This window comes from Pempheris klunzingeri, chromosome 21, assembly GCF_042242105.1.
Source record: "Pempheris klunzingeri isolate RE-2024b chromosome 21, fPemKlu1.hap1, whole genome shotgun sequence".
Lineage (NCBI taxonomy): Eukaryota > Metazoa > Chordata > Actinopteri > Acropomatiformes > Pempheridae > Pempheris > Pempheris klunzingeri.
This window is the reverse complement of record NC_092032.1, coordinates 3,927,909-3,952,821: the sequence shown is the minus strand read 5'-3', so window position 1 is coordinate 3,952,821 and position 24,913 is coordinate 3,927,909. Positions and strand designations below refer to the sequence as shown.

Genomic DNA, 24,913 nt, shown 5'->3' with positions numbered 1-24,913 from the left:
TAGCCTATTAGAGATAAACCATGGACGTTTTTCTAAATCCTGCTAAGACACACATCCTTTAATTCTTGATATATTCTTAAGATGATGGTAGGCTGATTCAATTACTACACCTAGATTTCTTGAGGACATTTTGGAATATCAAATCATTGCTTAGCTCAGTTTTTCAGTGGCTGTATGGGGCTCTAGTCACTTACTGTTACTTAAATCTATGTGCACATAATTATGGTTAAAAAGTTTTCTTTTCAATAGTCTTAGCTAGTAGGAGAACGTTGTAGTACCACAAAGTCAAACACAGTTTTCCAATACAATTGGATCACAATAACTGTTATTATCTAGTTACATTATCAATCAATCAATCAATCAATCTTTAGCTTTATAGCGCAGAAAGGCTCTGGGGAAGATACCAAGTTAGTAACCGCCATTAAAGAGACATGAAGCATCAGGATGGAGAGGAAGAGGAGGAGAGAGGAGCCCAGTGCATCATGGGGAGTCCCCCGGCAGTCTAAGCCTATAGCAGCATAATTAGGGGCTGGTCTAAGGCCTGATCCAGCCCTAAACTATAGGCTTTTAGGAAGGTTTTTAGTCTACTCTTAAATGTAGAGAGGGTGTCTGCCCCCCCGAACCCAAACTGGAAGGAGGTTCCACAGGAGAGGAGCCTGATAGCTGAAAGCTCTGGCTCCATCACTACTTTAGAGGACTTTAGGAACCACCAGTAGGCCTGCAGTCTGGGAGCACAGTGCTCTAGTGGGGTAGTACGGTACTATGAGTTCTTTAAGATATGATGGAGCCTGACCATTAAGAACCTTGTAGGTGAGGAGAAGGATTTTAAACTCTATTCTAGATTTTACTGGAAGCCAATGAAGAGAAGCCAGTACAGGAGAAATGTGGTCTCTTCTCTTAGTTCTCATCAGAACACAAGCAGCAGCGTTCTGGACCAGCTGGAGAGTCTTTCACGACTTATTGGGGTTATAATACATTCTACTTCTAATGAGTGTGGAACCTGTAGTAAAACGTTTGGTACCAGGCTGCCGTCTGTATTTGTGTCAGTTCACTGCTGTCAGCTCAAATGAATAGACTGTTTAAGAGTGTGTCATCAGTATCCACTGTGACAAAAAATGGTATTATGCTCTATTCTCATTATTCCCCAAAGGAGTGCAAATGGAAAGATTTGATGAGTTCTCTGTCCATGTGGGGATATATAAGGTTAATTAGATTTAGCGTTGTATGAATGATCCATGCTGGACTCAACATGATCATTTTCCTCTCTGTCCCCTCCCCCTGTGGATATGAATGGGCATGGCTCAGAATTACTATCATGCCCCAGTGGAGCTGAGGTTTGGTTTGCATGTCAAATATTTGAAGCCTTGTACTTCCTCATAGTTTATCCAGATCTCTAAAAACTACTCGGTGAGGACAGACACTGTGAGTACACAGAAATAGATAAATAATCTCTTATCTCTATATATGAATCATCTCACCAGCTCAAGTGGGCTTGTGCATGAGTCCATTAACAACAAATACGCTTTTGTTGTTGTTGATTACGATGCAACAATTACAGCTATTTCTGCAGTCACCACCGTAATTACAGTCATTATAATCAAGATGATTATGGACCAGTTGATGGTGGTTATGATAACCGTTCTACCCATCCAGATCTGTGTCAGTGGAGCGTGTGGAGCGCTTGGACAGCCTGTGCAGATCCGTGCAGCGGCGGAGTCAGGCAACGCTACAGGCGACCCCTGGCCTCTCCCCCAGGACCCCACTGTAAGAGCCAACAGACACAGAGCCAGAGCTGTAACACGGGACTCTGCCCAGGTACAACTGTTTAAAACTCACTCGAGTCGCTGTAAACATTTACAAACCGCTCAGAGACATAAGTAGAAAGCTTCAATCAGCAATTTATGTGTCAAAGAAATGTGGTTTGTAGGGGGTCAGATCAGTTGGGGCATGCCAGCTGAGTCTCCAGTCCCTCTCTAATGATGGCAAAACGAGTGGGAGAGATTGATTTCCCTTGTTTTGCAGGCGAGCGCTGTGAGGATAGAGGACGGAGCTACAAAGAGAGCTGTGCCAATCAATGTCCTCGCAGCTGCACTGACTTATGGGAGCATGTGCAGTGTCTCCAAGGAGCCTGTCACCCAGGTATGCTTAGACTTGATGAACAGTAGATTAAAATACTCTTCGATCGCTTGATCAGCCAGAGAATCTGTCTCTCTATTTTTGTTCAATTTCTCTTTTGATTTTCTCTCTTTTCTTTTATTTCTCAGGCTGTCGGTGTCCAGAGGGACAGTTGTTGCAGGATGGCCACTGTGTGTCAGTGACAGAGTGTCGCTGTGGTATCCCATCAGGCAATGGGACGCTGGAGTTCATCCCTAAAGCAGAGCTTTCCGTGGACTGTAACACCTGGTGAGAACGGCTTTGTGTCACTTCCATTTCTTGGAGGGATGTTTGTCCACGTTTGATCTGTTATATTACTGGAGGATGTCTCACGTTAAGAGCAGATTTTCACACTTTATTGCCTGTTCAGGTCTGCTACACTTGGCTGTACGCTTCTGATACTTTACTTTTCCACTAAGCCTGAGCTCAAGCCTTAATCTCACCGCTCCATCTGCAGTGTGTGTGAGAATGGCACTCTTGTGTGCACCAAGCGTCCCTGCCCGGTCTATGAACCCTGGAGCCCATGGAGCTCCTGCTCAGTTTCCTGCGGGCGTGGTCAGAGAACAAGAACACGCCCCTGCCAGGACACAGAGGGTGGTCCTTCCTGTGCCAACACCATGCAGACAGCGAGCTGTGATCAGCCATCGTGTCCAGGTCAGACGTGGAACAAGTACCCAGATGCACAATTGAGAATGTCCCAAGCTTTCTGTTTGTGTTAACAGGGCACATTTAACTTACTGAAAGTTTCTCTCCAGTGGGATGTTTGTTGAGCGAGTGGTCACCCTGGAGTGAGTGCAGCGCCACGTGTGGTGGCGGGTTGTCAGTGCGGAATAAGACAGTCCTCAGAGAGCCAGAGGCTGGTGGGACAGCGTGTGTTGGACCACTTGAACAGCACACTGTGTGTAACACCAACAGCTGCCGGCCTGGTAACGCAAACACACACACACACCGTGGAGAATTGTCACATTTCTGCCATGCACTAGAATTCCTGTATTACAGTTAAAGAAAGTGGTAATTGTGTGTTATGCTGTCAAAGGTTGAACCTGAGAGACAGGATTCCTTTGTTTTGAATTATATAAGAGACGAGATGTAACTTATCCCATGCCCATTTGTCTGTCCCTGTGCCCCAGAGTGTCCCAGCGGGCAGGTGTTTAGTGACTGTTCAGGTTCCTGTCCATACACCTGTGAGGACCTGTGGCCACACACTCAGTGTTTACCCGGACCCTGCACCCCTGGGTGCACTTGCCCTCCTGGACAGGTCTGGACACCTCTGTATGTGTGTGTGTGTGTAGCTGTGATATATTTTGGTGTGTTCCTGATACAATCTGATACTTCCCAGTCTAACTGTGTCCCCCCCCCCCCATAGGTGTTACATGAAGGCTCCTGTGTGTCCCACGCTGACTGTCCCTGTTCACCACTGTCCCTGCCGGCTGGTTACCAAAACTGGACCTTCAGCATTGAGGAGATCAGAGAAGTCCTGCTGCCACCTGGAACGACCATCCAGCACCTCTGCAACACATGGTAACACACCGTGGTAACACACTCTACACAATTCATCCATTCGTTCACTGATTTAACCCTTTGTAGGCCAGCAGGGTCAGACTGAGCGTGACCATAGTTAACTTTAATGCCAGACTGAACCTGTGCATCCTGCCACAATGGGAATCTAGCATTACAGCTCAATATTTAAAGTTTTCTGTTTTAAATTTTCTTTACAACTACTGGGACAGGTTCTATCATAACCCAGTTTGATAAAACACATGGTGGACTGGTTAGTAAAAGATCTATGCACAAAGCTTCCATGTGATTCACAACACATTCAGGCTGCAGCCAAGAACAAGTGGCATACAAGTGCTGATCAAAGACCATGTGAGTGCAAATACTTGGTAAATATGACATGGTCACATCTTAATAAGTTGAGTCAACAAAGAGCAACTGACTGTCCCACAGTGGAAAGTAGGATGGACACTGGAAGGCTTTTTAACATTGTATAAAATATTGTATGCAGATGTCAGAAAATCCAGCTTTGAAATTAGTGCACAGTCCAAGAGGACATCTCATATCCTTCAGCATTTAAGAGGGAAGAGCAGAAATAACTGGAGGAGATATGATGGGCAAGGTTAACTATGCGTTCTGCTGGATTTGGTTAAGTTCATGCAGTTTTGGCTCTTAAGAGAAGCTGAAAGTAAAAAAGGGAAGATCGTGGTGTGGAAGAGAAACTGGTATTAAAGTGTAGTCCATACATATCTTACCAGCAGCAGAAAAAAGGTGAGTGCAACATTTAAAAGTGGAAATATTTCAACACTAAACAAAGTGGCTTGGTGTGACCTTTCACTGAGCGACTAATACACTATGATGCTACATTTATTTCATCAAGGCGTTTACAATGAGGTGGCTTCAGCTTTTTCATCAGCATCTCTTTTTTTATTTCCTAAATTTGTCTCTTGTGCCTCTTCATCAATCTCTCTGTCCTCCTGGATGCCCAATTGAAAGAAGACTTCAAGTCCACATGAACCAAACAATAGTTCAAACTCTGAACATGCAGCATCACTTCTATATCTCCTCTGGTACAATAGCTTAAAAAACACTTTAACACAAGTTTTTTTATAAAAAGAATTTAGTAATATCCTATTTGGGAACTTTGTTTATTCATCCCTTTTCATTTCCTAGATAATTGTTTAGCTTCATTTTATGAATGAATGATGCAACAGCATCTTAATAACCCCAGTTATAATTGTACATTAGTACACGAACCCCCAAAAACTACTTGATTAAGGCTGGAAGGAGGATTGAGGTCATAGATGAAGAAATAGCATTGTCTGTTCCCAAGCCTCACAGCCCTAACCTCCAATCCAACCGTTGCACAACAGGAAATGTACAGCACAGAAAAGGAGGTGTTAGCACAAATTAAGTCCTATGAAAACAACATATGTATTCAATCACGCTAAAGTAAAAGTTAAAGCCTTGGACCAAAGGATAGAAGAACCAAAATGTCCTTGCAAAAATACGCACAAGGCTTTATGGGAACTGTGGTATTGACTACGAAACACTAGCAGAAGCAGTGGCACCAGTAGGTTGACCATGGTCTGATTTATTTATGAAAAATGTACCAATTGGATATTGAAAAGAATATTTGTGCTGTGGAGCAACGGCAGCAGAGTTGAATTTCAGTGCATACACCAATCCAGTCTGGAGCTGTGATATCTGCTCTGACAGATAGTGTGGCAGGCCGCAGACATGCTGTAAGTCATTTCATCTCCCTAACCGCCGTCTTGATATTCACGTAATACAGTCTGATGGGCTCAGCTGTGTTACATGATGATTGCTTTGGTGTGTCAGTGTTCTACGATATCACCGTTACTGTTTTTGTCCTCATGTGACTTTACACACCTCATTCTTCGTCTTTTTCCAGCGTGTGCCAAGGAGGAGCGTTCAACTGTACCGCCAGGCTCTGTGATGGTGAGTGATGGATGCACACGCCTGTTCTCACCCAAACCCATTTGTTGCACTTTATAGGGCCTCTCTTTAAGCACCAGCACCAATAGTCTTTGGACAATCAGGAACATGATAGATATGTCAGTCTATCAGTAGTTAGGAACAGCTGTTGCAACAGTTGGCTCAAATAACTGAGCGACATTGTCATCAATCACAGGCTACGAAGGCCATTACTGGGTTTTTGCTTTGTAAACATCTTATACTGTCTTGAACTAGCGGGACAGGAAGGACTGGAGAAAAAAAAAAAAGGGGGAGTAGAGTTTTAGATGATGCAACTCGTCAAGTCCTTTTAAGAGACTTGAATGTCGACCAACAGCAGGTTTTTATCTGTCACCATTTGATCGGCAGGGCCTTTTGTCCTCCTCCTGCCTCCCCTCTCCTCTCACAGGAAGCCAGGGTGTTTTTCAAGTAATTCAGGTGCATGTTAATGAGGAATTTATTCTCATATTACGAGAATGTTTTACTCAACACCTCCAAAGTGGATATTCGGGAAGCAGAGACACTTGTAGGAGCAATGTTCACTGGAGGGTTGAAGGAGTGTACAGCTTTCAGTTGGTGTGGTGCTGACAGCACACTCAGCCACTAAAAACAGGATCAAGGGTCTTTTATCAACACTGATAAGATAACAGGTCATACAGACTTCTTAGTGATGGCGTGTCAATAGTGGTGGATAGAAATGTATTGAAAATGAATGCAAAAAAATGAACACTCTCTAGAAACCATTCAATAAAACTTTTGAAAATTAATCAATTAAAATGAAACAAATGAATAATGTAATAATTAGATGGTCTCATAGAAATCATCTCAGACACAAAGCTAGCACAGAAAATAGTTCCCCGACAGCCCTTGCAGTTGTTGTATGTGAAGTTGTCAATCAATCTTCATTTATATAGCGCCAATTCATGGTGTTATCTAAAGAGCAGGTCTAGACCAAACTCTTTAATTAGGAGAGAGGCCCAACGATTCAAGAATTTAAAATTAAGAATTCAAGAATCCCGACATGAGCAGCACCAGACATTAGGTGACAGTGGCAAGAAAAAACTCCCCTTTAACAGGAAGAAACATTTTGTAGTCAACAGCATAGTCTCCCTTTATCGAATGCTGTCCTTCAGTTTAAAACTACACAGCATGTACTTTGCAATTGGGAAACTTGCAGACAAACCATCTTCTCATGTTTGCCACTCCCACTCAGACATGCTCGTGAGTTACATCGAACGTAACAGAAACCTGTGTGTGCGTATGAATACAGCAGGTAAATCAGCCTGTGGTTCATAGTGCTAGGCTATTCTCAGTACAGCACTTGTAAGTACTCATCTTCATCCAGATAAGTGTTGTAGTTACTAAATGGGTTTAATAAAAGTAATGTAATACCTGTAATTTTAATTTTACATGGGCAAGCTCGGGATCATTGGTCAGATAACAGACATCTTATATGTGCTGCTTCTCCCGTCATCTGCCCCTGCAGTGGACTGTGAGTGGTCCAGCTGGTCTCAGTGGAGTCCATGCTCAGCAAGCTGTGGGACGGGGCGCCAGAGCTCCACTAGAATGGTCCTGCAACCAAGCCAGTATGGAGGGGCCTCATGCGAGGGCCCTGACCATCGCACCACAATCTGCACAGGCCCAGACTGCAGTGAGTGAGCCTGATCATCGCAAACAGTGTTATTAACACTAACAGCAACATGTCTAACATTAGAAGAAGAACTGTCTGTTTTAACTTTGGGACAGGAAGTGTTTTTGGATGAGTTGGCTGTTCAGGGGAGGTGTTTAGCCAAGTCATTTATTCTAGTAGTTAAATGTATTAATGTATGTATTACTAGTTAAAAGTAGTTTAAATGTATGTTTCAGCAAGAAAGACAATCATTGGAAAACATAAGTGGGCATGTCACGCTGATTAATACTCAAATGCACTATTTCTGATTCCCCGTACTCCCTGCCCACCACCAATTCATCATAAAATCCCCCCCACTTTTTCCATTTCCCCTCTCCATCCCACCGTCTTCCCTTTCTATTTTCTACTCTCCTGCATGTCACCTTTTTAACACATCTCACTCGCTTCCCTTTCCTCCTCCTCCTCCTCCTCCCTCTCCTCCTCCTCCTCCTCCCTCTCCTCCTCCTTCCTCTCCTCCTCCGTAGCCTGTCCAGTTGGGGAACAGTGGAGGAGGAGGGTGTCAGAGGAGGTGCCGCTGTGCGAGAGGAGCTGCCAGGACATTTACTCCTCTCCTGTCAACTGCAGCCACTCCGCCGAGGACTGCCTGTGTCAGGAGGGGCTTTACCGAAACACTGAGGGTGCGTGTGTCATCCCTGCCCTCTGCCCCTGCTATGACCAGGGCATCCTGTGGGAGGTACACACACACACACACACACACACACAAAGTAAACAGACATCTGCTGCCCAGCTGACTTGGCAGCCTGTACCCATTCTGCCTGCTTCATTGTGGTGTTTGTTGAACCTTACCATTAGCGCAGTGCATGTTCCCTCCCATTCACTCCCATTGTGTTATTTACTCATAAAGAAGGGCCTATTAGAAGATGAGTGACATGCCCCGTGGGCCACATTACACCACAATGCCTCTCGAGCCCTCAGCTTCATCAATTTTGTAGGAGGCGCTGTAGAAAACCAGGACTCAGATCGCAGCTGGGCAAGCCTGCCAGGAATTATTTATGATAGAGGGGATATTATAGAATTAGAAGAATTAATCATACACCGACAAGTGGTCAGACCCCCCCTGCCTGATCTTTGTTCTTCTTTCTTTCTTTCATCCTCTCATGCCTCTGCTTTATCGTTCAATAGTCCCCCTTCTGCTCTCTTTACACGATCCGTGCTCAGTCTCTCATTTTCTTCATCTTATTCTCTTCATCTCCTCTCCCGCAGTCCTCCTCTTTCTCTCTTCCTGTCTCTCCCTCCATGTTTCCCTCTCAGTCATACTTGCTCTCTGTCTCTTTCGTTCTGCTCGTCGACTCTGTCTTTCTCTCTCTCTCTCTCTCCCTCTCTCTCTGTCTGTCAGCTGTTGATGATGAATAATGTCCATATAAAGACCCTCTGTGGTTTTCTAATCAGCTACCTCATGACTGTTAAACCAGATGGGTCAGTGTGAGCCACAAAGGCATTCCTTAGTCGGTGCTTTCGAATGGGGGGGAAAAAATGGAGGAATGTTAATGATTCCCATCGCTAACGCACACATGAAGTCTGTATTATGTGTTGCTATAATTACAGCATCACATCAGCTACCTTAAGTATGCACGAGGGGAGGAAACAGATCCTGAGTTATGATGCATATATACATATTACCATGCATTTCAAAAGTCAAACAAAATAAATATCATGTGTTTGTTTGTTTGTGTGTGTGTGTGTGTGAGCCAGGCAGGATCAGAGTGGGAGGAAGGCTGTCTGTCATGTCGCTGTATGAATGGGAAAAAGCTGTGCCAGTTAAGATGTGCGCCACTCCACTGTGATGAGGTGAGACACACACTGACACTCGGTACTAAATCTGTCCTTTCTTACAGAATGGGATGCTCTTTGATAAGAACCCACAGGAAGTTTCTGAATACTAGTCTCCAAGGTCCGATATTTAGAGGCATTTCACTGGAAATTCACTTAAGAAACTGTGTATAGATCATAGAATGGCTAATCCCCACCACCAGAAAACTGAGGCGCTTTATCAGGAAGAAGAAAGGCTCCATCTTTGCAAGGCGCATCCCTCTCACAGCCAGTCTGCATGATGCAGCTCTTGCATAGAGATCTTTTTTTTCTGTCCTTGCACCAGGCATCTTTCAAACAACGAACACTGGCTTTCTTCTAGCAAATAAGGCCAGCGGATCCCAACTCTTTTTTGCTCATATCGACCTCATTGCAGAGCAGCGTGTATGGGTTGTGGGGAGTTCAGTCAGTGTGATGTGTCATGATTGTTCCTTATTAGAATGTTTCAGTTTGGCACTTTTTAGAGGCCTGAGCCGTGGAACTGCTAGAGTATTTATTAAGAGACAAAGGTACAGTTTACACAGCATCTCTGCTGGTCACAAACATCTCATCTCCTCTGAGTGAGGGAGAAAATGCTCTGCTCTCCGAAAAAACTGTGTGGGATGTTCTCTGCAAGTCACTGGCTGAAGTAGATCAATACCTGACTGTCTGATCCTCCTACGAGCGTGCACTTTTCCTTTACCATGTCCCTCTACATCCCATGGAACACTGAAACCTTGTTTCATTAAGTGCAATTGAGTTCATTTGATATTCAACATATCCACCATTTGGCAGAGCTCAGACCTGTTCTGCAAAAGGAGCGGCACCATGTAAAGCACAATCAGTCTTTATCTAGTCTCGTATAGCTCGTAGATATTCATCAGTTCTGTTTTCCTAGCAACATTTTGTCTATGGTTCGGGTAACTGTCTTGTCATGAGGGATTGTGGGTACCAGTGCATGCTTGGTGACTGCCTGCCTGCCTATGAGTGGTTAACAGCTGGCCATCTTGCAGGAGACGGTTGGCTCAGTGTCAATTATGCATGCGCTCCGTACAACTAGATGCATAGATAGATATGAATTCATTGTGTAGTGTTTGAGACTGATGGAACTTGATGCTTTTGATAGAAATAGAGGAAAAGGTCATGACACCCCCAATGAGGCCACCCCTCGTGTTGTTTTTCGAAAAGGAACTGAGATCATTTTCTCCTAAAACTGCCTTCTGCGATACTTCTCTGTCCATCCAGGCAGATTGTTTCAGTCTAGTTCTGTCCAGATTTTTCGACGGGACATCTGTGTTAAATTCATTTCATTTGTGATGCTCCATCATGATTTGGTTGTTTCCTTTGTCTCAATACGTGGGGAAAAAAAATCCAAGGAAAGCTGCTTTATGGCCGGATACCTCAAGTAAGAAAGAACATATTTTCTTGTGTAATTTGGGTGTACTAACCCTTTAAATAAAGAACAACACTCACTGATGAATAGGCTCCACGGTGATGAAGTTGAGCAAAGTCCCAGTAGAAAAGTCTGTCTCCTCCTTGACACAGTGGGCTGAATTTATATCTTTAGCAAAGCGGCACCGTCTAAAGGCCAGAGTAAAAATACATTCTGCTGACATCCAGAACTTTAAAGGAGAGGTTGATTGCACAGTGAGCTCCACGGGGTAGACAGTCTACTGAGCCCCCCACCTGTGGTGTACACAGTTCCGGTTCACTGTGTCTCTGGAGGGACTCAGAGTTGTGTAACTATTTCTGCTTGCATTTTCAAATCTCTTGCCCCCCCCCCCTGCCTGCACAGAATTATGCCTCATTGAAAGTACTCCTTATCCTGGCCAATATAAAAAGGTCATTTGTTGCACTGTGTTCCCTCTCCTGACAGGCTCAGAATTGGTTATTGTCAATGCACTCTGTCATTTAGGACTTTGCTTTTTTAACATTTCAGTCTCCCAACATGCCTCCTCCTCTCTGATGGGAGTCCCTTTTCAAGGTTATGCACTGATGCTTCTGTTCCCATATCAGGTTTGCTCTCCATCACCGACTGCTGTTGTTTCTTTTTTCTGTACCAGATACATTAATGGGACTCTTATCTCTATCTCATTTTTATCTCCTCATCAAAATGCCAAGTGCCCTTCTCTTTTAAATAGCCAAGAGATCCACAGTTCACAATAATTCTTCTTCCTGCTGCATCACATCACACACACACACACACACACACACACACACACAACTGAAAGACTTGAAATGGTCTTCTTCGTGATCCCTCCCTTTCACTTTTCACTGAGTGGGCTCCCTCTATCCCTGAGTGAAGGCTAGCAGCTGTGCAGAGAGGGAGGACAAGTCCTCAGGGTGAACAGTTAGGAGGTGTGTGTGTGTGTAAAGGGGAGGGAAATGGTATGGCTGGGTGAAGTCAGGAGTCAGGAGTGAGTTGAGTCTGATATTGGTGAGGTTGCTGTCAGACTGTGTGTGACTTTGCATGCTAACAGCAGCTATTCTTAGACAGCTCCACCATGGGACACCCTGCTCGTCTCCGGACTGTTCTGGATATGTCTTCCTCAGTAGCTTCACTCCTCTCATCTACATCCTTTGTATCCTCACCTCACTGTCTTGGTCTCATTCTTCTGTCTCCCTTCTTTTCTTTTTTAACTCCTCTCCTCTCCTCTCCTCTCCTCTCCTCTCCTCTCCTCTCCTCTCCTCTCCTCTCCTCATATTGTAATACCTTCTCCTCCTATAGTGATAACTTCTCCTCTAGCAAAAGTACTTCATTCACACATTACTGAAATGTCTCAAAACTATTGGATGGATTACCATCAAATAACAAATAACATTCCTTTGCTTTGCAGAAAGCTTTGCTTTTTATCTAGAGCCAACTAGAAAACGTTAGAATGTTCTGTACTGAAGTAAGATGCTGAACATGGTAAACACTATACCTGTAAACCATCAGCATGTTTTTTTTTTTTTTTTTAACCTTTATTTAACCACGACAATCCCATTGAGATTAAGAACCTCTTTTTCCAAGAGAGTCCTGGCCAAGAGAGGCAGCTGCAAATACAAAATTACACCGTTAAAACACAAGCCAAAGACAACTAATTAGATAATTAGAATAGCCACTGTGAGCTGATAATGTACTGATGTTAATATTTAGTTCAAAGTGCTGCTGTGTCTATGTGGAGCTACTAGCACTGCTGAGGCCTGATAGTCTTGTTAGATTATCTTATTGTGAACTGTACTTGATTTTCTAACTCCTTTAAATATTTTGTTTTAATTCAACTCCCTCTCTCTAGGAATGTAGTCTAATCTCTAAGAGTTGTTGTCCTTCTTTTAAGATGTCATATGTTGACTGAAATGTGTTGCCAAAGTTATGTCCAACCAGAACTGTGCAATAAACCGGTTGTAAGTGTTGATGGTGTGCTGGAGATTTTTTTTTTTTTTATATCATGCACCTCCCTTTGTGAAACAGAGACTGAAGAAAATTAAAAACACGGCTCATGCTGTCTCTTTCTCAGGGGGAGGTCAAGGTGGAGGAACCAGGCAGCTGCTGTCCAGTGTGTAGAAAGAAGTTTCCAGGTTAGTACAACATACAGTATGCAAAGAAACACGCCACCAAATCCACAAATCAACTCAGAGACTGTATTCAGAAATCAAATGTTATCACAGGTACATCTGGTATATGTTCCCTGACTCAGTTAAAAAAAAACAAACATAATCACTGCGTTCTCTTTATGCCATGTCACGACTTCAATCCACTTCACTGGATTTAAATGTTATGTTGTTCATTTTTTAGGAGGCTGAAAACCTCTATAAAAAGTGCCCAATTAGGGAGAGATTACATTAGCTACCGTACACTGGGGCTTTAGTCTTTGTCCCAGTGGATGAAATATCACATGCTGCGAGGGAGCACGGCAATGTCACTGTGTTCTCTGGAGGGAACTCTGGTTTATCTCTTTTCTTTAAAATTTTTTTTGTCTTTTTTTCCTCTTCATTTTTCAAGCAAAGCAGAACAAGTTTTTTGTGCTATCCTTCTCTGCAGTCCCATTTACTCTGTCCCCTCATCCTCCCTCCCCCCCCCCCCCCCCCCTTTTTTTTTTCTCTGTGTTTCCGTCAGACGAGCCCGTGCCAGAATGTCATCGCTACGTGCAGGTCAGGAACATCACCAAGGGAGACTGTCGGCTTGACAACGTGGAGGTCAGCTTCTGTAGGGGACGCTGCCTGTCCCGGACCGATGTCATCCTGGAGGTACAGAGGAGAGACGGCTACACAAGATATTACTCTGTGAACGTAACACGAGTGGCAGTAAAGACTCCAGGAGATCAGACCTGGAACAGGAAAAAAAGATCTTGTGCAGGGGTCACATGTAGAGTCAGCTGGTGATTCTCTCTGCTTCTTTTTCTTCTTTTTCCTGCCATAAGCTCATCACTTTGTTCTCAGTCAGTGTTCACTCAGATTAGTAAAAATAAACATCAGCTCAGCCAAATGTGTCATTGCCTCCTGTTACTGTGGCAACACGGGGATGGTAAGTGGTGACTGTGCAGCGCAGAGAAGTTCCCTTTTCATTAATCAGCAGGACTGCAAGAGGCAAGAGTACGTTCACAGGAATGGCACGCTCTTTCCCACCACCAGCTCAAGTATTAAATGCACACACACACTGTGGACTTTTCAAAGTGCACGAAGCAATAATCACGGCTCCTTGGGTCTTAATGCGTCTGCACTAATTTGACACACGAGCACAGCTTCCAAGAAGCAGCCATTTCTATAATGCAGAACACCACGCCGACAATCTAATTCTCAAAGTTTCAGCTTTCTAGGAGCTTTTTTTGCACCTTTAATTTGTCATGTGAACTGTATTTGAGGAGCTCGAAAGCCTATAAATTATTATCTGACTTTGCAGTTCCCCTCAGATGTGTGAAGTATTTTTGCATCTCTCAGCTTGTTATTCTGGCTCACTCTCACGGTTTTCAGTGAAAACGTGCTGATGAAGCGACCCCGCGCTACCTGCCCGGCACCGAACGGCAGACAGACAAAGTTAGCAGCTAGCTGGTGGATCGGCTACAGAGCCAGACATTTCTCTCAGCAGTCAGTGGAGACCAAAAGCAGAGCGAGAAGAAGAGTGAAAATCGCAAGTGGCCAAAAATGTACAAACGCTGCTTTGAATTAGCTGCTGCTCTCTATTGCATAATGATATGTTCTTGCATTTATTCATTTTCTTCCCACTTAAGGGCAGAAGAACTTCACAGTGACCTGAAAAACACAGTTTTAATGGCTACAGGTTTAGCGTTGGCACTCATTTAGGGTGGTGTTTGTGTCCATTTGATAAATGATTCCCATATTTATTCTCCTTTCAACTTTGCCTGACAAACATCTGTACCTACAGCTGCTAATGGCTAATATTTAGCAGCAGAAGACTGACTGAATGCCATTGGTTGTGGGCAGCGTACAGTGAGCTAATTAGGGCCTGCCTGCTACAGAAAGCTGTCTGAAAAGAGACTCAGAGGGTGCAGGGCAATGAAACCAAGTGGCTAAAAGAGGCTGCAAAGCTCTGCAGAGCTGCAGAGTTTGATAATAACTCTCTACGGCTTCAACAGTGAGAGCGACTTCTTTCGTGTTTGATTAATATAGAAAATAACATCCTTGTGGAGCTTTACACCAGGGTCTGCTGTGAGTTCATATTTTCAGATGCACCACGGGAAATGTGTTTATTTTATTGTGTGTTGATGTGTTATTAATATATCTTTCCTCTCTATACTCTAGTTCATAGCCTTTAATATAATATTAAGGGTTTCTGATTTCTCTACCCTCCTCCTCTCCTCTCGTATATATCAGGTCTGCCAATCCACATGCACCTCCTTCAAACTTTTTCCTCACTTCGCTCTCTGCTCTGGCTTCCATGCTGCTGCAGATGTTCTATTATTAGTCATGTTATTATTGTTCATATACATTATTAGTCATATTCCTGTTATCAGTAATATATTTAATATCCGTACTATGGTCATTGATTGCTGTGCGTCTCTGTGTCTGTCCCACCCACACCCAACATGGATCCTGACAGAAAGCCGCCCACCTCTGAGCCTGGTTCTGTTCCAGGTTTCTTCCCGTTAAAGTTCTTCCTGCCACTGTTGCCTAATATAATACCTGATGTTTGCCCATGTGGGGATTCTTGAATCCTTAATTTTGAATAGAAAGAGTCTTAAGATAACATTTGTGTGAATAAAGACTGATTGATTTGTTGACTTCCCACCCTCTTATTTCACCTTCTGCGTCTTTCATGCGCCATCTCATCCTCCTTTCCTCCCTTCTCTCCGTCTCTACAGGAGCCCTACCTTCAGTCAGTTTGCGAGTGCTGTAGTTACCGGCTGGACCCTGACCACCCGGTCCGTTTCCTGAGCTTACAGTGTGAGAACGGAGAGAGCGAGCCCGTCGTCCTGCCTGTCATACACAGCTGCGAATGCACCAGCTGCCAAGGTGCGTAATAATGAATGTGGCCGAGTGGATTTCCATGTGCGTATCTCATGTCAGTGCGAGAACTGAGCATTTAAATATATGTAAAGATGCTGACACACACTGCAGGCTCCCAGCAGACACATCGAGAAGAAGGTTTGGAAGTGCTAGGCAAAGCAAAGTGTACGGCACAATGTCCAGGTTCGACACAGTAATAGATAATGTACTCTACTGTACTGTATTGTACTGGACTGTGAACACACTTTGTCTGTCTCTCAGACAAGAAGCAACTACTGTATATACATACATGACCATCCTTTAACATCCTGGTGAGATATATCATTGTGGCCTTCAATCTTTCAGTGATCTTTCAGTTCCATGTTTCTAGTCTTCTTCTTCTTCAGCCTGTACAGCCTGTCCTACTCTATGTTTATAGTTGTGTTAAAAGACCTCGGATACAATCCCAGTAAGACCTGTTCTGAAATACACTACTCACAAAAAGTTAGGGATATTCAACTTTCAGGTGAAATCTATGGAAAATGTAAAAAGTGAATGCTACAGTGATATTATATCATGAAAGTAGGGCATTTAAGTAGAAGCATGCAATGGTCATTTTATTCATCTTAAACAATTTATTGAAAGAAAATCTACCAACAGTGGTAGGTATACCACAACAAAACATTTTCAGTGTCTCAATAAATTGGGATGTGGCCAAAGGACGTCCACTCCTCTCCTTTCTGTGACTCTTCCAGTCTCTGTATCACTGTTCCAACCTCCTGATGACACTCTGTGACCCTCTAAGCTCAGTGAACACCTCCGTCTGAGGACTTCCTGTTTGAAGCCTCCAGTGTTGAGGTGCTGCTGATCAACTGTTAGGTGTCGTCTTGGTCTCATGATGTCAGAATGTGAACAGCAGGATGAGGAGGACTGTTTAAATACCAATTCTAACTGAAGCAGGAAATGTATTGGTGGATTCATGGATCAAACCTGTGGTGAATGTTGCTGTTAAGCTTCTTGTTAGAGAACAGCAGCTGGTGCAGAAAGTACTGAGACACTGAACAGTTGGACATGTGCATTCAAAGGTTTAGAGAAGGTCACATTAAGTTCACCTGGAAAGGTTAGAATGCATTTTAGGTTCATCCTGAAATTTCACCTGAAAGCCGAATATCCCTAACTTTTTGTGAGTAGTGTATGTTTCATTTGTATGTGTAAAAAAAAAAAAATAATAATAATAATGTTTTTGAACTCAATCAGATGAAAATCTTCAACAGTGTCATCATGTAGTTAACCAACTTGAAATAGTTATTCACCCTCCTAGCTACCATTAACATGCATGCAGTAAGGCAAATAACAAATAAACATAATACGAGATGCACCTTTAATCGTTCCTCCACGCTTCAACGTTATAATCCAGTTGCTGCAACAGAAACTTTAATAGCACTGCGTTTCCAAGCATAACTTAACCAGGGAACGGTTATTGCTCATCCAGCACTGCAGGATTTGGTACATTGAACTAATATAAATACATTTTAACTTAATGTAACCTACACATACTCAGAAAAGCTATTTAGAAAGGCAGTAGAATAGAACTGGAGATTGCACATGATGTAAAACAAACAAAAAATAACATTTGCCTGTTTGGAAGTAACACTTTCACACTTGGACACGTAATCCCTAAAGGACGTTTGGATTGTCACTGTGGAAGCATTCCAATTGGGATTTCAAGAACAGATTTTATTCCAAAGAGTGAGATTGTTTCTCAGCGTGAAATAACATAGAGACCTTGACCGCTTGGCTCAAACATGGTTAGCTTTTGGAGCTCATCCACAGCAAAAACCCGTTGTGATGCCACTGACTGTGAGGCCAGTGTAGACGCTGTAGTTCATAGAGGGCAGCAACGAGCGGCTGAAACGCTCCACCGTGGCGTCCGTCTCTTTTTCAGTCACTTCCCATTAACACCACATACGTACATTTACATAGATTCACACACACACACACACACACACACACACGTACTCTAATCTGAGCGAAACATACATTTGCCTTTGCTCTCCGTGAATAATTCAATCAAGGATCCCACCTCCAAAGCAATTATGTGCTAATCCATTCATCAACATGGCTGATTGCGTTAGCTAATTGGATGTAGCCACATATGACACAGAACATCCCCCCCCGCTCGTGTCCCTCTGCCGGCACTACACTCCTGCGGACATCACATATGACAGATTTGCTCTCTACAGCTATCAATCTTTGATAGAGTGTGGCTGCTGCCATACGTACTCACACACTCTCACCGCTATTAACTGCCACTAAAAGTTTTCTCATTTCTCTCTGGCGCTCTGGCTCGTGACACACACACACACACACACACACACTTATCACAGACACAGGTCTGATCCCAGAATAGAGAAAGTCATTCTGTTCACACGTGCTTCTGAATGAGGAGGAGGAGGAGGAGGAGGTGCTTTTAGAGACACTCGATCTCCGTCTTTGATCCTGCAGAGGCGGCACTTTGCTTTTCAAACGCGTGTGTGTGAAGTTATTGCAGGTAAAAGCTGAGCGGAGTTATGATTCCATCACTCTTTCTCCTCTTCACAGGGGGTGACCTGTCCAGACGCTGAGCCAGTCTGCCAAGTGTGTGTGTGTGTGTGAGGATGTCTGTGTGTGTGTGTGTCTACACACTAGAGAGGGTGAGCACAGTAGGAATATTAACACCATCAAGTGAGAGTACCGCACTGAAATTCAGTTGGTGGATGTATGGATGATGCTTGGATGAATGGATGGATGGATGGTCAGTGGATGGATGATGGAGACACTGTGTTGTGTAGTCAGCATGTGAGCAGATGTGCGTGCTGATGGTAGAGTTCCATGTTTCTAGTCTTTGCTCTTCAGCCTGTACAGCCTGTCCTACTGTATGTTTATAGTTGTGTTAAAAGATACAATCCCAGTAAGACCTGTTCTGAAATATGTTTCATTTGTATGTGTAAAAAAAAACAAAAAAAAAAGATATGATATGTACCAGCAGTCACTGGTTAGATATTCTTCCATGTTTACAGTGCAGTTTTAATAAACATTTTTACACGTGGATGATACTTTCTGTCTTTTTAAGAATCTATTTCTCATTAATTAGTAGTGCCCTGAGCTCCAACCTCCTCACCTGATACAAATACCCAGCTGAGATTATCAACAGCGGTCACATGTCCAAGATATAAAAGTCTAAATTTAACCACTTTTAAAGGGAAAGTATAACATTTATATTCATGCATGCTGCAGTGTGTCGTTGATTAGAAATCACTGCTTTACAGTTTAGCTCCCAAGTGGATGATGGTAGTTTAAGGAAGGGAGGAAGGACACAGATCAAAGTTTGTACTTTGTGCTGAATAAATGAAGTTGGAACGTTAACAAAAATGTTTCCCTGTAAATATTGTTCTTGTTGTATATAGTGATATTTCTGATGGCTGATGGTGTCAAAGTGACGCCCGGAGCTTTTCCACAAGGTGAAAGACATTAAGGACTCACTAAACACTCCTTCTGTCTAACCTTTGTGTGTACACTGGTGATACACAAAGAGTTTGACAGGCTGGGCTCTGTATCATCTATGATCACAAACCGCCTTTTTTCTTTTCCACCTACCCCCTCTCCTCCTCCTCCTCCTCCTCCTCCCCTCCCCTCCTCCTCTCCTCTCCTCCCCATTCCTCTCTCTCTGTCCCCCTGACTAAATAAGGGAGTTGAAGGGAAAGCTGACGGCGGCCTCCTCTGCCTCTCAGCCTGCTGTAGTAAACACCGCTGCTGTTGTGGAATAAGAGCGAGAACCGACACATTTTTAATTCATACTAAAATGTCACATGGTGATGGATAGCTCCTCGGGCGTCGTCCAAACGCAAGGCTACCATTCATCATGTCCCACCGATCATTAAAACACTGATAGCTGGGGAAGAAAAAAACCAGAATGCATTCAGGTCATTTTGATGAATGCATCCAGTGAGCAGCAGTGTTGCTTTGGGGCCTCGTCTTACACAAGTCAAACCAGGGAAGGTTCACTCAGCCAGAGGCCTGTTACGTCCCTGAGTTGATTATAAAAACCTTCCTCTAATGGAGCTAAAGGGGCTCTCAGGGAGACATGAGGGTGCTGAGCTTTGTTCGCTGCTGCGTTCAAATGCACTCAAAAGTGAAGCACACGTCTGTTCTTGCATCACAGTGACTTCAGGAGGTTGATTTCCTGAGTAAGGCCAGCTCACTGTGCTTCCTGTCGCCATATTGATTGATTTACCACTGATCCATGTTTCTATTTATTGGCCTCATAGAAGCTGGCTAAGTTCTCCCTTTTTTTTTGCTTGATTTCCAAAATGAAGCATCAGCCCCCCCATACAGTGCTTTTCTGTTTCCAAGCACACACATGAGGGCACGAGTCAGTGCTCCCTGAACCCATCACTGAAACGTGGACCCCATCAAATGTTTCAAATGAAAGTTAAAAAGGCATCACAACACCAGACAGCACGTAGAGGAATCCATTTTATCATTCAGCAGCATTAAGAAAAATCTCTTGCATCTCATGTCTGACACCAAGAACACACCCCACCGTGTCTGCGCGTCACTGGACGTGAACGGCATCAACACGCATCTCCGATCGGCACCGGGTCGGAGATCCTGCAGTATCCTACAGTTCATGAAGGCATCATCCCCAGCGTGACGGAAGGGGGGAAACCCCGGCAGTGTGACGTCACTGAGCAGCCAGAGTGGTGACTCCCCATCCCATCCGGCCCTAAAACACACACACACACACACCAGCAGCGCAACAGCCGCATCTGCTGGCGACGTTCAAACTGATCCTGGAGCAGCCTCCGGGTAGGTGCGGTAAAGCACAGCTGATGCACCTGTGTGTGCTTCAGACAGACCCCTCCCACAAAGAGAGCCCAACAGAACACCTGTTGGCTGCAGAGCAGGTGCGTGATGAAGCCCCCACCCCCCCCTCTGAGGGCAGAACCACTACATGTGACACCTCTCTGGGGAGTCTAAACTGCTGGGAGCGCATTTACTAGTTCCTCCACCTTCAGACGTGAGCTGTTCGCTTCAGCTCGTGATGAGCAAAGGGTTAAAGAGGCGCAGCGAGACGCCGTTGGAGCTGAAGTCATCCGACAGAGCGCACGGCGAGGAGGAGGAAGAGGAGGAGGAGGAGGAGGAAGAGGAAGAGAGATACTGAGAACACCTCCAAACACATCGTCAGGGGCGACTGGAGCTGCGGATGTGCGCTCTGCTCTTTTCTCTTAACCCCCCCCCCCCGAGTGTTGCTTCCCTCCCGAGTTAAACACACTGACACTGAGCCAGTAGGAGGAGGAGGAGGAGGAGGAGGAGGAGGAAGAAGGAGGCACAGCCTGATGAAAGCGCAGCCCGGCGCACCAGCTATGGCTCCAGCGACGCTCGGCGGAATGCTTGCGGGGTGTGCTCCACAACAGCGAGCTGCGGCGCGGGATGAGAGCTCTGCTGCGCTCCGCCGAGTGTGAGAGCAGGAAGAAATATCAGCTGACAGCCCCCCCCCCCTTCCCCCCCCCCCCCCCCCAGGGGACACAAACAGACACCCTCGCCCCTCTCAGCCCGGAGACCGGAGGCTGAAGCGGCTCGGTCCTGCCGTGCGTACAGAGCGCCTCCTTTCCAGGACTCTCCTCCGCTCCTCTCTCCAGGAGGGAGAGCCACGACTGGCCACCGTCTCTCCCCACCCCACCCCCCCCCCTCCACTCCACCACCAACTTGGGGAAACTTTGGCCCCTGGTCGGATTACTGCCGCTGACCTGTCAGTGTGGAGTGTCCATGCAGGGGGAGTAGTGGGGAGCATCGCGCGCTCGGCTGCGGGGACTGGAAACCCTCGGTGTGATATTATCCAAAGTCCTGCAAAGTCTCTCAAAGTCCAGGCGCCGCAGCAGCGAAGATGCCGGTTCGGAGGGGCCATGTGGCTCCTCAGAACACCTTCCTAGACACCATCATCAGGAAATTCGACAGTCAAAGTAAGATCACGGTCTTGTTCTGCGTTTCTAACCTGTCTCATTAAGGTACTCGAGGACCGTTTGCAAATGATCCAAAGGCTGTTTGAGAAAGCCACCGTAACGATGGAGGCTTCCAGCTGCTGTTTTAGTCCAGAATTAGTCTAATAATCATGTTTGCTGAGGCAGGGTTCATAGCCGGTGGTGTTCCAGCAGCTGAAATGTGAGATGAGTGAAGACAATGCTCATGGTAGTCAGGTGAAGACTCTCCCCCCCCCACATCATACTAAGGGACAGTCTGGCAGTGACTAGTGTCTCAGCTTGTGGAGGTCTGGACTGTGAACTTACAGAATTTAGTGTCCGATCCTTGCAGCTGCAGCAGACATCTGCCATCTCTGCTGTGACAAAATCAGAGAGAGAGCAATCCTCAGGAAGGGACCCCTGTAGTCGCCCTGGGGCCGGGGGCTCTGCTGTGTCCGTCTGAACTGGTGTGGAAATGTAAATGAGTTTTTATTCAGAAAAACCGGACAGCCACCAATTAATCTGCACTACTGAGCCACATAAACAACCACTATGTCTGAGCTCCTGAATCTTTCATAGAGCCCAGGGGCGCCACGTCTGATGGCCCCTACACCTCTCAGTACCCAGGCCCCGTGCACCTGCAGAGGTGTTATCTCTGATGCAAATCATTCCCCCCTTCTTTTTTTTTTTTTTCCCGTCTCTTACTGTGTGACCAGACTTCAAATGTGCCTCTGCAGCCACAGCACCACATTTCCAGTGGAAATTCCCCTGAAGGCTGACGAAGGAGATGAGGACGATGTTATTATACCTGAGGTGTTGTGCGTCATTAACTTTTAGTCATTTTAGGATTCTGACAGCCCAGCTGATTACATTTACTGTAGAGTGAAGCACAAGGAGAGCTGAAGTGAAACACACCTGGGGAGAAACAACTCTCGACCAACCTTGAACTCTTGGGGTACCATCTACTTAGTGAGTGTGCCTGCCTGCCTGCCTGCCACCGTACATCACCGTGAAGCTGCTGGGCTGAGTGGTGATGTCACGGCAGCAGCTGAGCTTCAGACCAGGTGTGACCGGGAAGCCTTTTGGTGTACAAACACCTAGTTTCCTGACACTGGTGCTGAAAAGCGACTCCACACGGGTGCAGCGAAGTTGAATAATTGAGGCTGAAGTTAAGTCATTGACATGAATCAGGCAGCACTTATGTTTCCATCCTGACGAGTGTGGATGAAGGTGAACATGTGTTCATATCCTGGCAGCAGATTTGAGTGGTTCGGGTGTGGCAGAAAGCTTCTCTGAGCGGTGGATGATTGTGTAGGAGAGGAGCAGAGATCAGCTGTTACAGCCTGGGGGAGAGGAACCTTCACCTGAGGGGCTCATAACCTCCATCCACTGCTTCCCATGTCCTCTGCCAGTGGCTCAGACCTTCAGAAGAATTTTCTGTTTTGCGGTTATTGCAGGCTTTGGGTTGGGATAACAGAGCACGCCGATGATGGTGATCTTATTAATTCCACCGTTTTTTTTTTTAATAAAGCCAATGAGTGAATTCAAACTGCAGCGCACTGGGAATATTTGCAGATGCAGCCGAGGAGTTCTTCAGGCCCAGTGTCAGTCCTCCCCAGTCTTCCTTTGATCTAGCTTTGACCCCACCACTCCACATCACTGAAACTTGAGCCCACTCCTCTCATGTTATCCCGAGCTGAGGGAACAGAAGGCAGAGGCTTCCATCTCAAACAGCTGATTCTCCTGCACCCAGTTTCACTTCTGTTCTCTGCCTTTAAAAAGGACTGCCGTGTGTTTCCACAGAACTCATTTTTGTTTTGATCATTTTGGGGGAGTTTTCATCAGGACGTGGACTGTGCGGTGGAAGTGCACAGATCATATTCCATCAGCTGGAAATAAAGAATAAAATGATTCTTTAGACCCGGTTTTTACCAGCTGAATGTCCTGAATTTGTTTCGGGGGATAAAAAAAACATATTGTGATTTTACTGTCAAGTTTAAAGGCTATTTATAAAATCTGTCTCTGACAGTTAATGAGCACTCAGACTCAGACAAGTTCCAGTGAGAAGGTGAATGCATCCAAGAGGCCGGTCTGAGCAGCACATCTGAGATGTCGAGTCAGTACTTCAGCTGCTTGTGGCTGTTTTCTGCTGGCTACGTGGCTGAACTGCAGCCCTCAGGACGAGAAGAGCTGTGCGCTGAGCTTCTGAGGAACATATACTAGGAACTGTGCACAGAGTAGCTCGGATCTCATGCCAGATGAACAGATGGCAGTCCTCTTTACATACAGGGAAATCCTCAGATCCCAGCCAGTCACCAAGCTAAAGGTGGTTCTGAAGTTGTTGTTTTCATGTTTTCACACTGAAGTTGATTTGAGACTCTTGTATCACCTATGTAGGATACATTTGTGGTCCATTACTATACAATATATGTATTTTCTTTTTTAAACATGGAGCATCTCTCTCTCTGTATATATAAAGAGCTATGAGTTCACATTAACAGCAGCTTTATGGAGCATGCATCCAACCAGGAGACAAGTCAGACAGTCACCAGGCAGCCTGGGCGGCAATGCACAGTAGCTGTTTGTATTGATTTGTAGGACACAGCTGTTTATTGAATTAGCAGACAGAGATGAGCAAGAGGTCATAGCTGGTCCTCGGATTATTGATGGGTCCACTGGAGGACAGTTGATTAGGAGCGGGATCTTCGCTTATGCGAGGAGGTGACCAATCAGTGGGAGGGTCTTTACAAATCCATACACAGACTTGTGAGGACATCATGATTTTACTAAATATAAACCAATACCCCTCTTTCATTTATATCTGTCAATAATGGGCATTTGGACTTTGTGTTTCTGTTCTCAGTGCCAAGCTCCTGGCCTGCTGTTGTAGATACCACTGATCACATTGTGACCAAATCATGAGCACGAATCAGCGTTAACGCTCCACCATGACAGAATTATGTGAACGATAGCACATAATCCATCGCTCCTCATTTCTCCATGCTGGTGTATTATGAAATCGCACCGATTGGCCAAAGGGTGTGCTGTTTGTTTTGAGACCTACTCGTTTGTAAGTGGCTCTGACAAAGAATGCATAATTTATGGGGTACAACATGTTGCGATGTTTTCCATTTGTTCTGAATGAAGAAAGAATAGTCCTATTTGGACAATAAAGAAAACTTGATTCCACCTTTAAAACAAAACTGTGTTAGATCAGCGGCTGCACCACACACTGGAGGCCGTTTTCAGACATTGCTGAAAATGTAACCCTCGTGTTTTCCAGTCTTATCCTCTGACTTCAGACTGCTCTACTTGCTGTACTCTGATCCTCCGGGCATGTAACCCTTTCCTCTCGCTGTGCTGTGATCCTCCTCGCCCGGTA

General features: G+C 45.1%; 2 protein-coding genes across 2 annotated transcripts in view; both read left to right on the top strand.

The window, feature by feature from the left end:
* sspo (SCO-spondin) overlaps positions 1-18,193 on the top strand; it is a 70,549-nt gene extending 52,356 nt beyond the window's left edge. The window contains exons 103-117 of the mRNA XM_070853329.1: positions 1,654-1,815; positions 2,023-2,139; positions 2,265-2,403; positions 2,612-2,808; positions 2,910-3,080; positions 3,285-3,412; positions 3,521-3,675; positions 5,567-5,613; positions 7,115-7,279; positions 7,783-7,991; positions 9,011-9,106; positions 12,607-12,667; positions 13,206-13,336; positions 15,409-15,559; positions 18,134-18,193. Of these exons, the coding sequence (XP_070709430.1) occupies positions 1,654-1,815; positions 2,023-2,139; positions 2,265-2,403; positions 2,612-2,808; positions 2,910-3,080; positions 3,285-3,412; positions 3,521-3,675; positions 5,567-5,613; positions 7,115-7,279; positions 7,783-7,991; positions 9,011-9,106; positions 12,607-12,667; positions 13,206-13,336; positions 15,409-15,559; positions 18,134-18,156 (1,952 nt within the window). The 3' untranslated portion in view covers positions 18,157-18,193. The remainder of the gene's footprint in view (positions 1-1,653; positions 1,816-2,022; positions 2,140-2,264; positions 2,404-2,611; positions 2,809-2,909; positions 3,081-3,284; positions 3,413-3,520; positions 3,676-5,566; positions 5,614-7,114; positions 7,280-7,782; positions 7,992-9,010; positions 9,107-12,606; positions 12,668-13,205; positions 13,337-15,408; positions 15,560-18,133) is intronic.
* A 3,265-nt stretch (positions 18,194-21,458) lies between these two features.
* kcnh2b (potassium voltage-gated channel, subfamily H (eag-related), member 2b) overlaps positions 21,459-24,913 on the top strand; it is a 197,199-nt gene continuing 193,744 nt past the window's right edge. The window contains exon 1 of the mRNA XM_070852586.1: positions 21,459-21,534. Coding sequence (XP_070708687.1) covers positions 21,459-21,534 — 76 coding nt within the window. The remainder of the gene's footprint in view (positions 21,535-24,913) is intronic.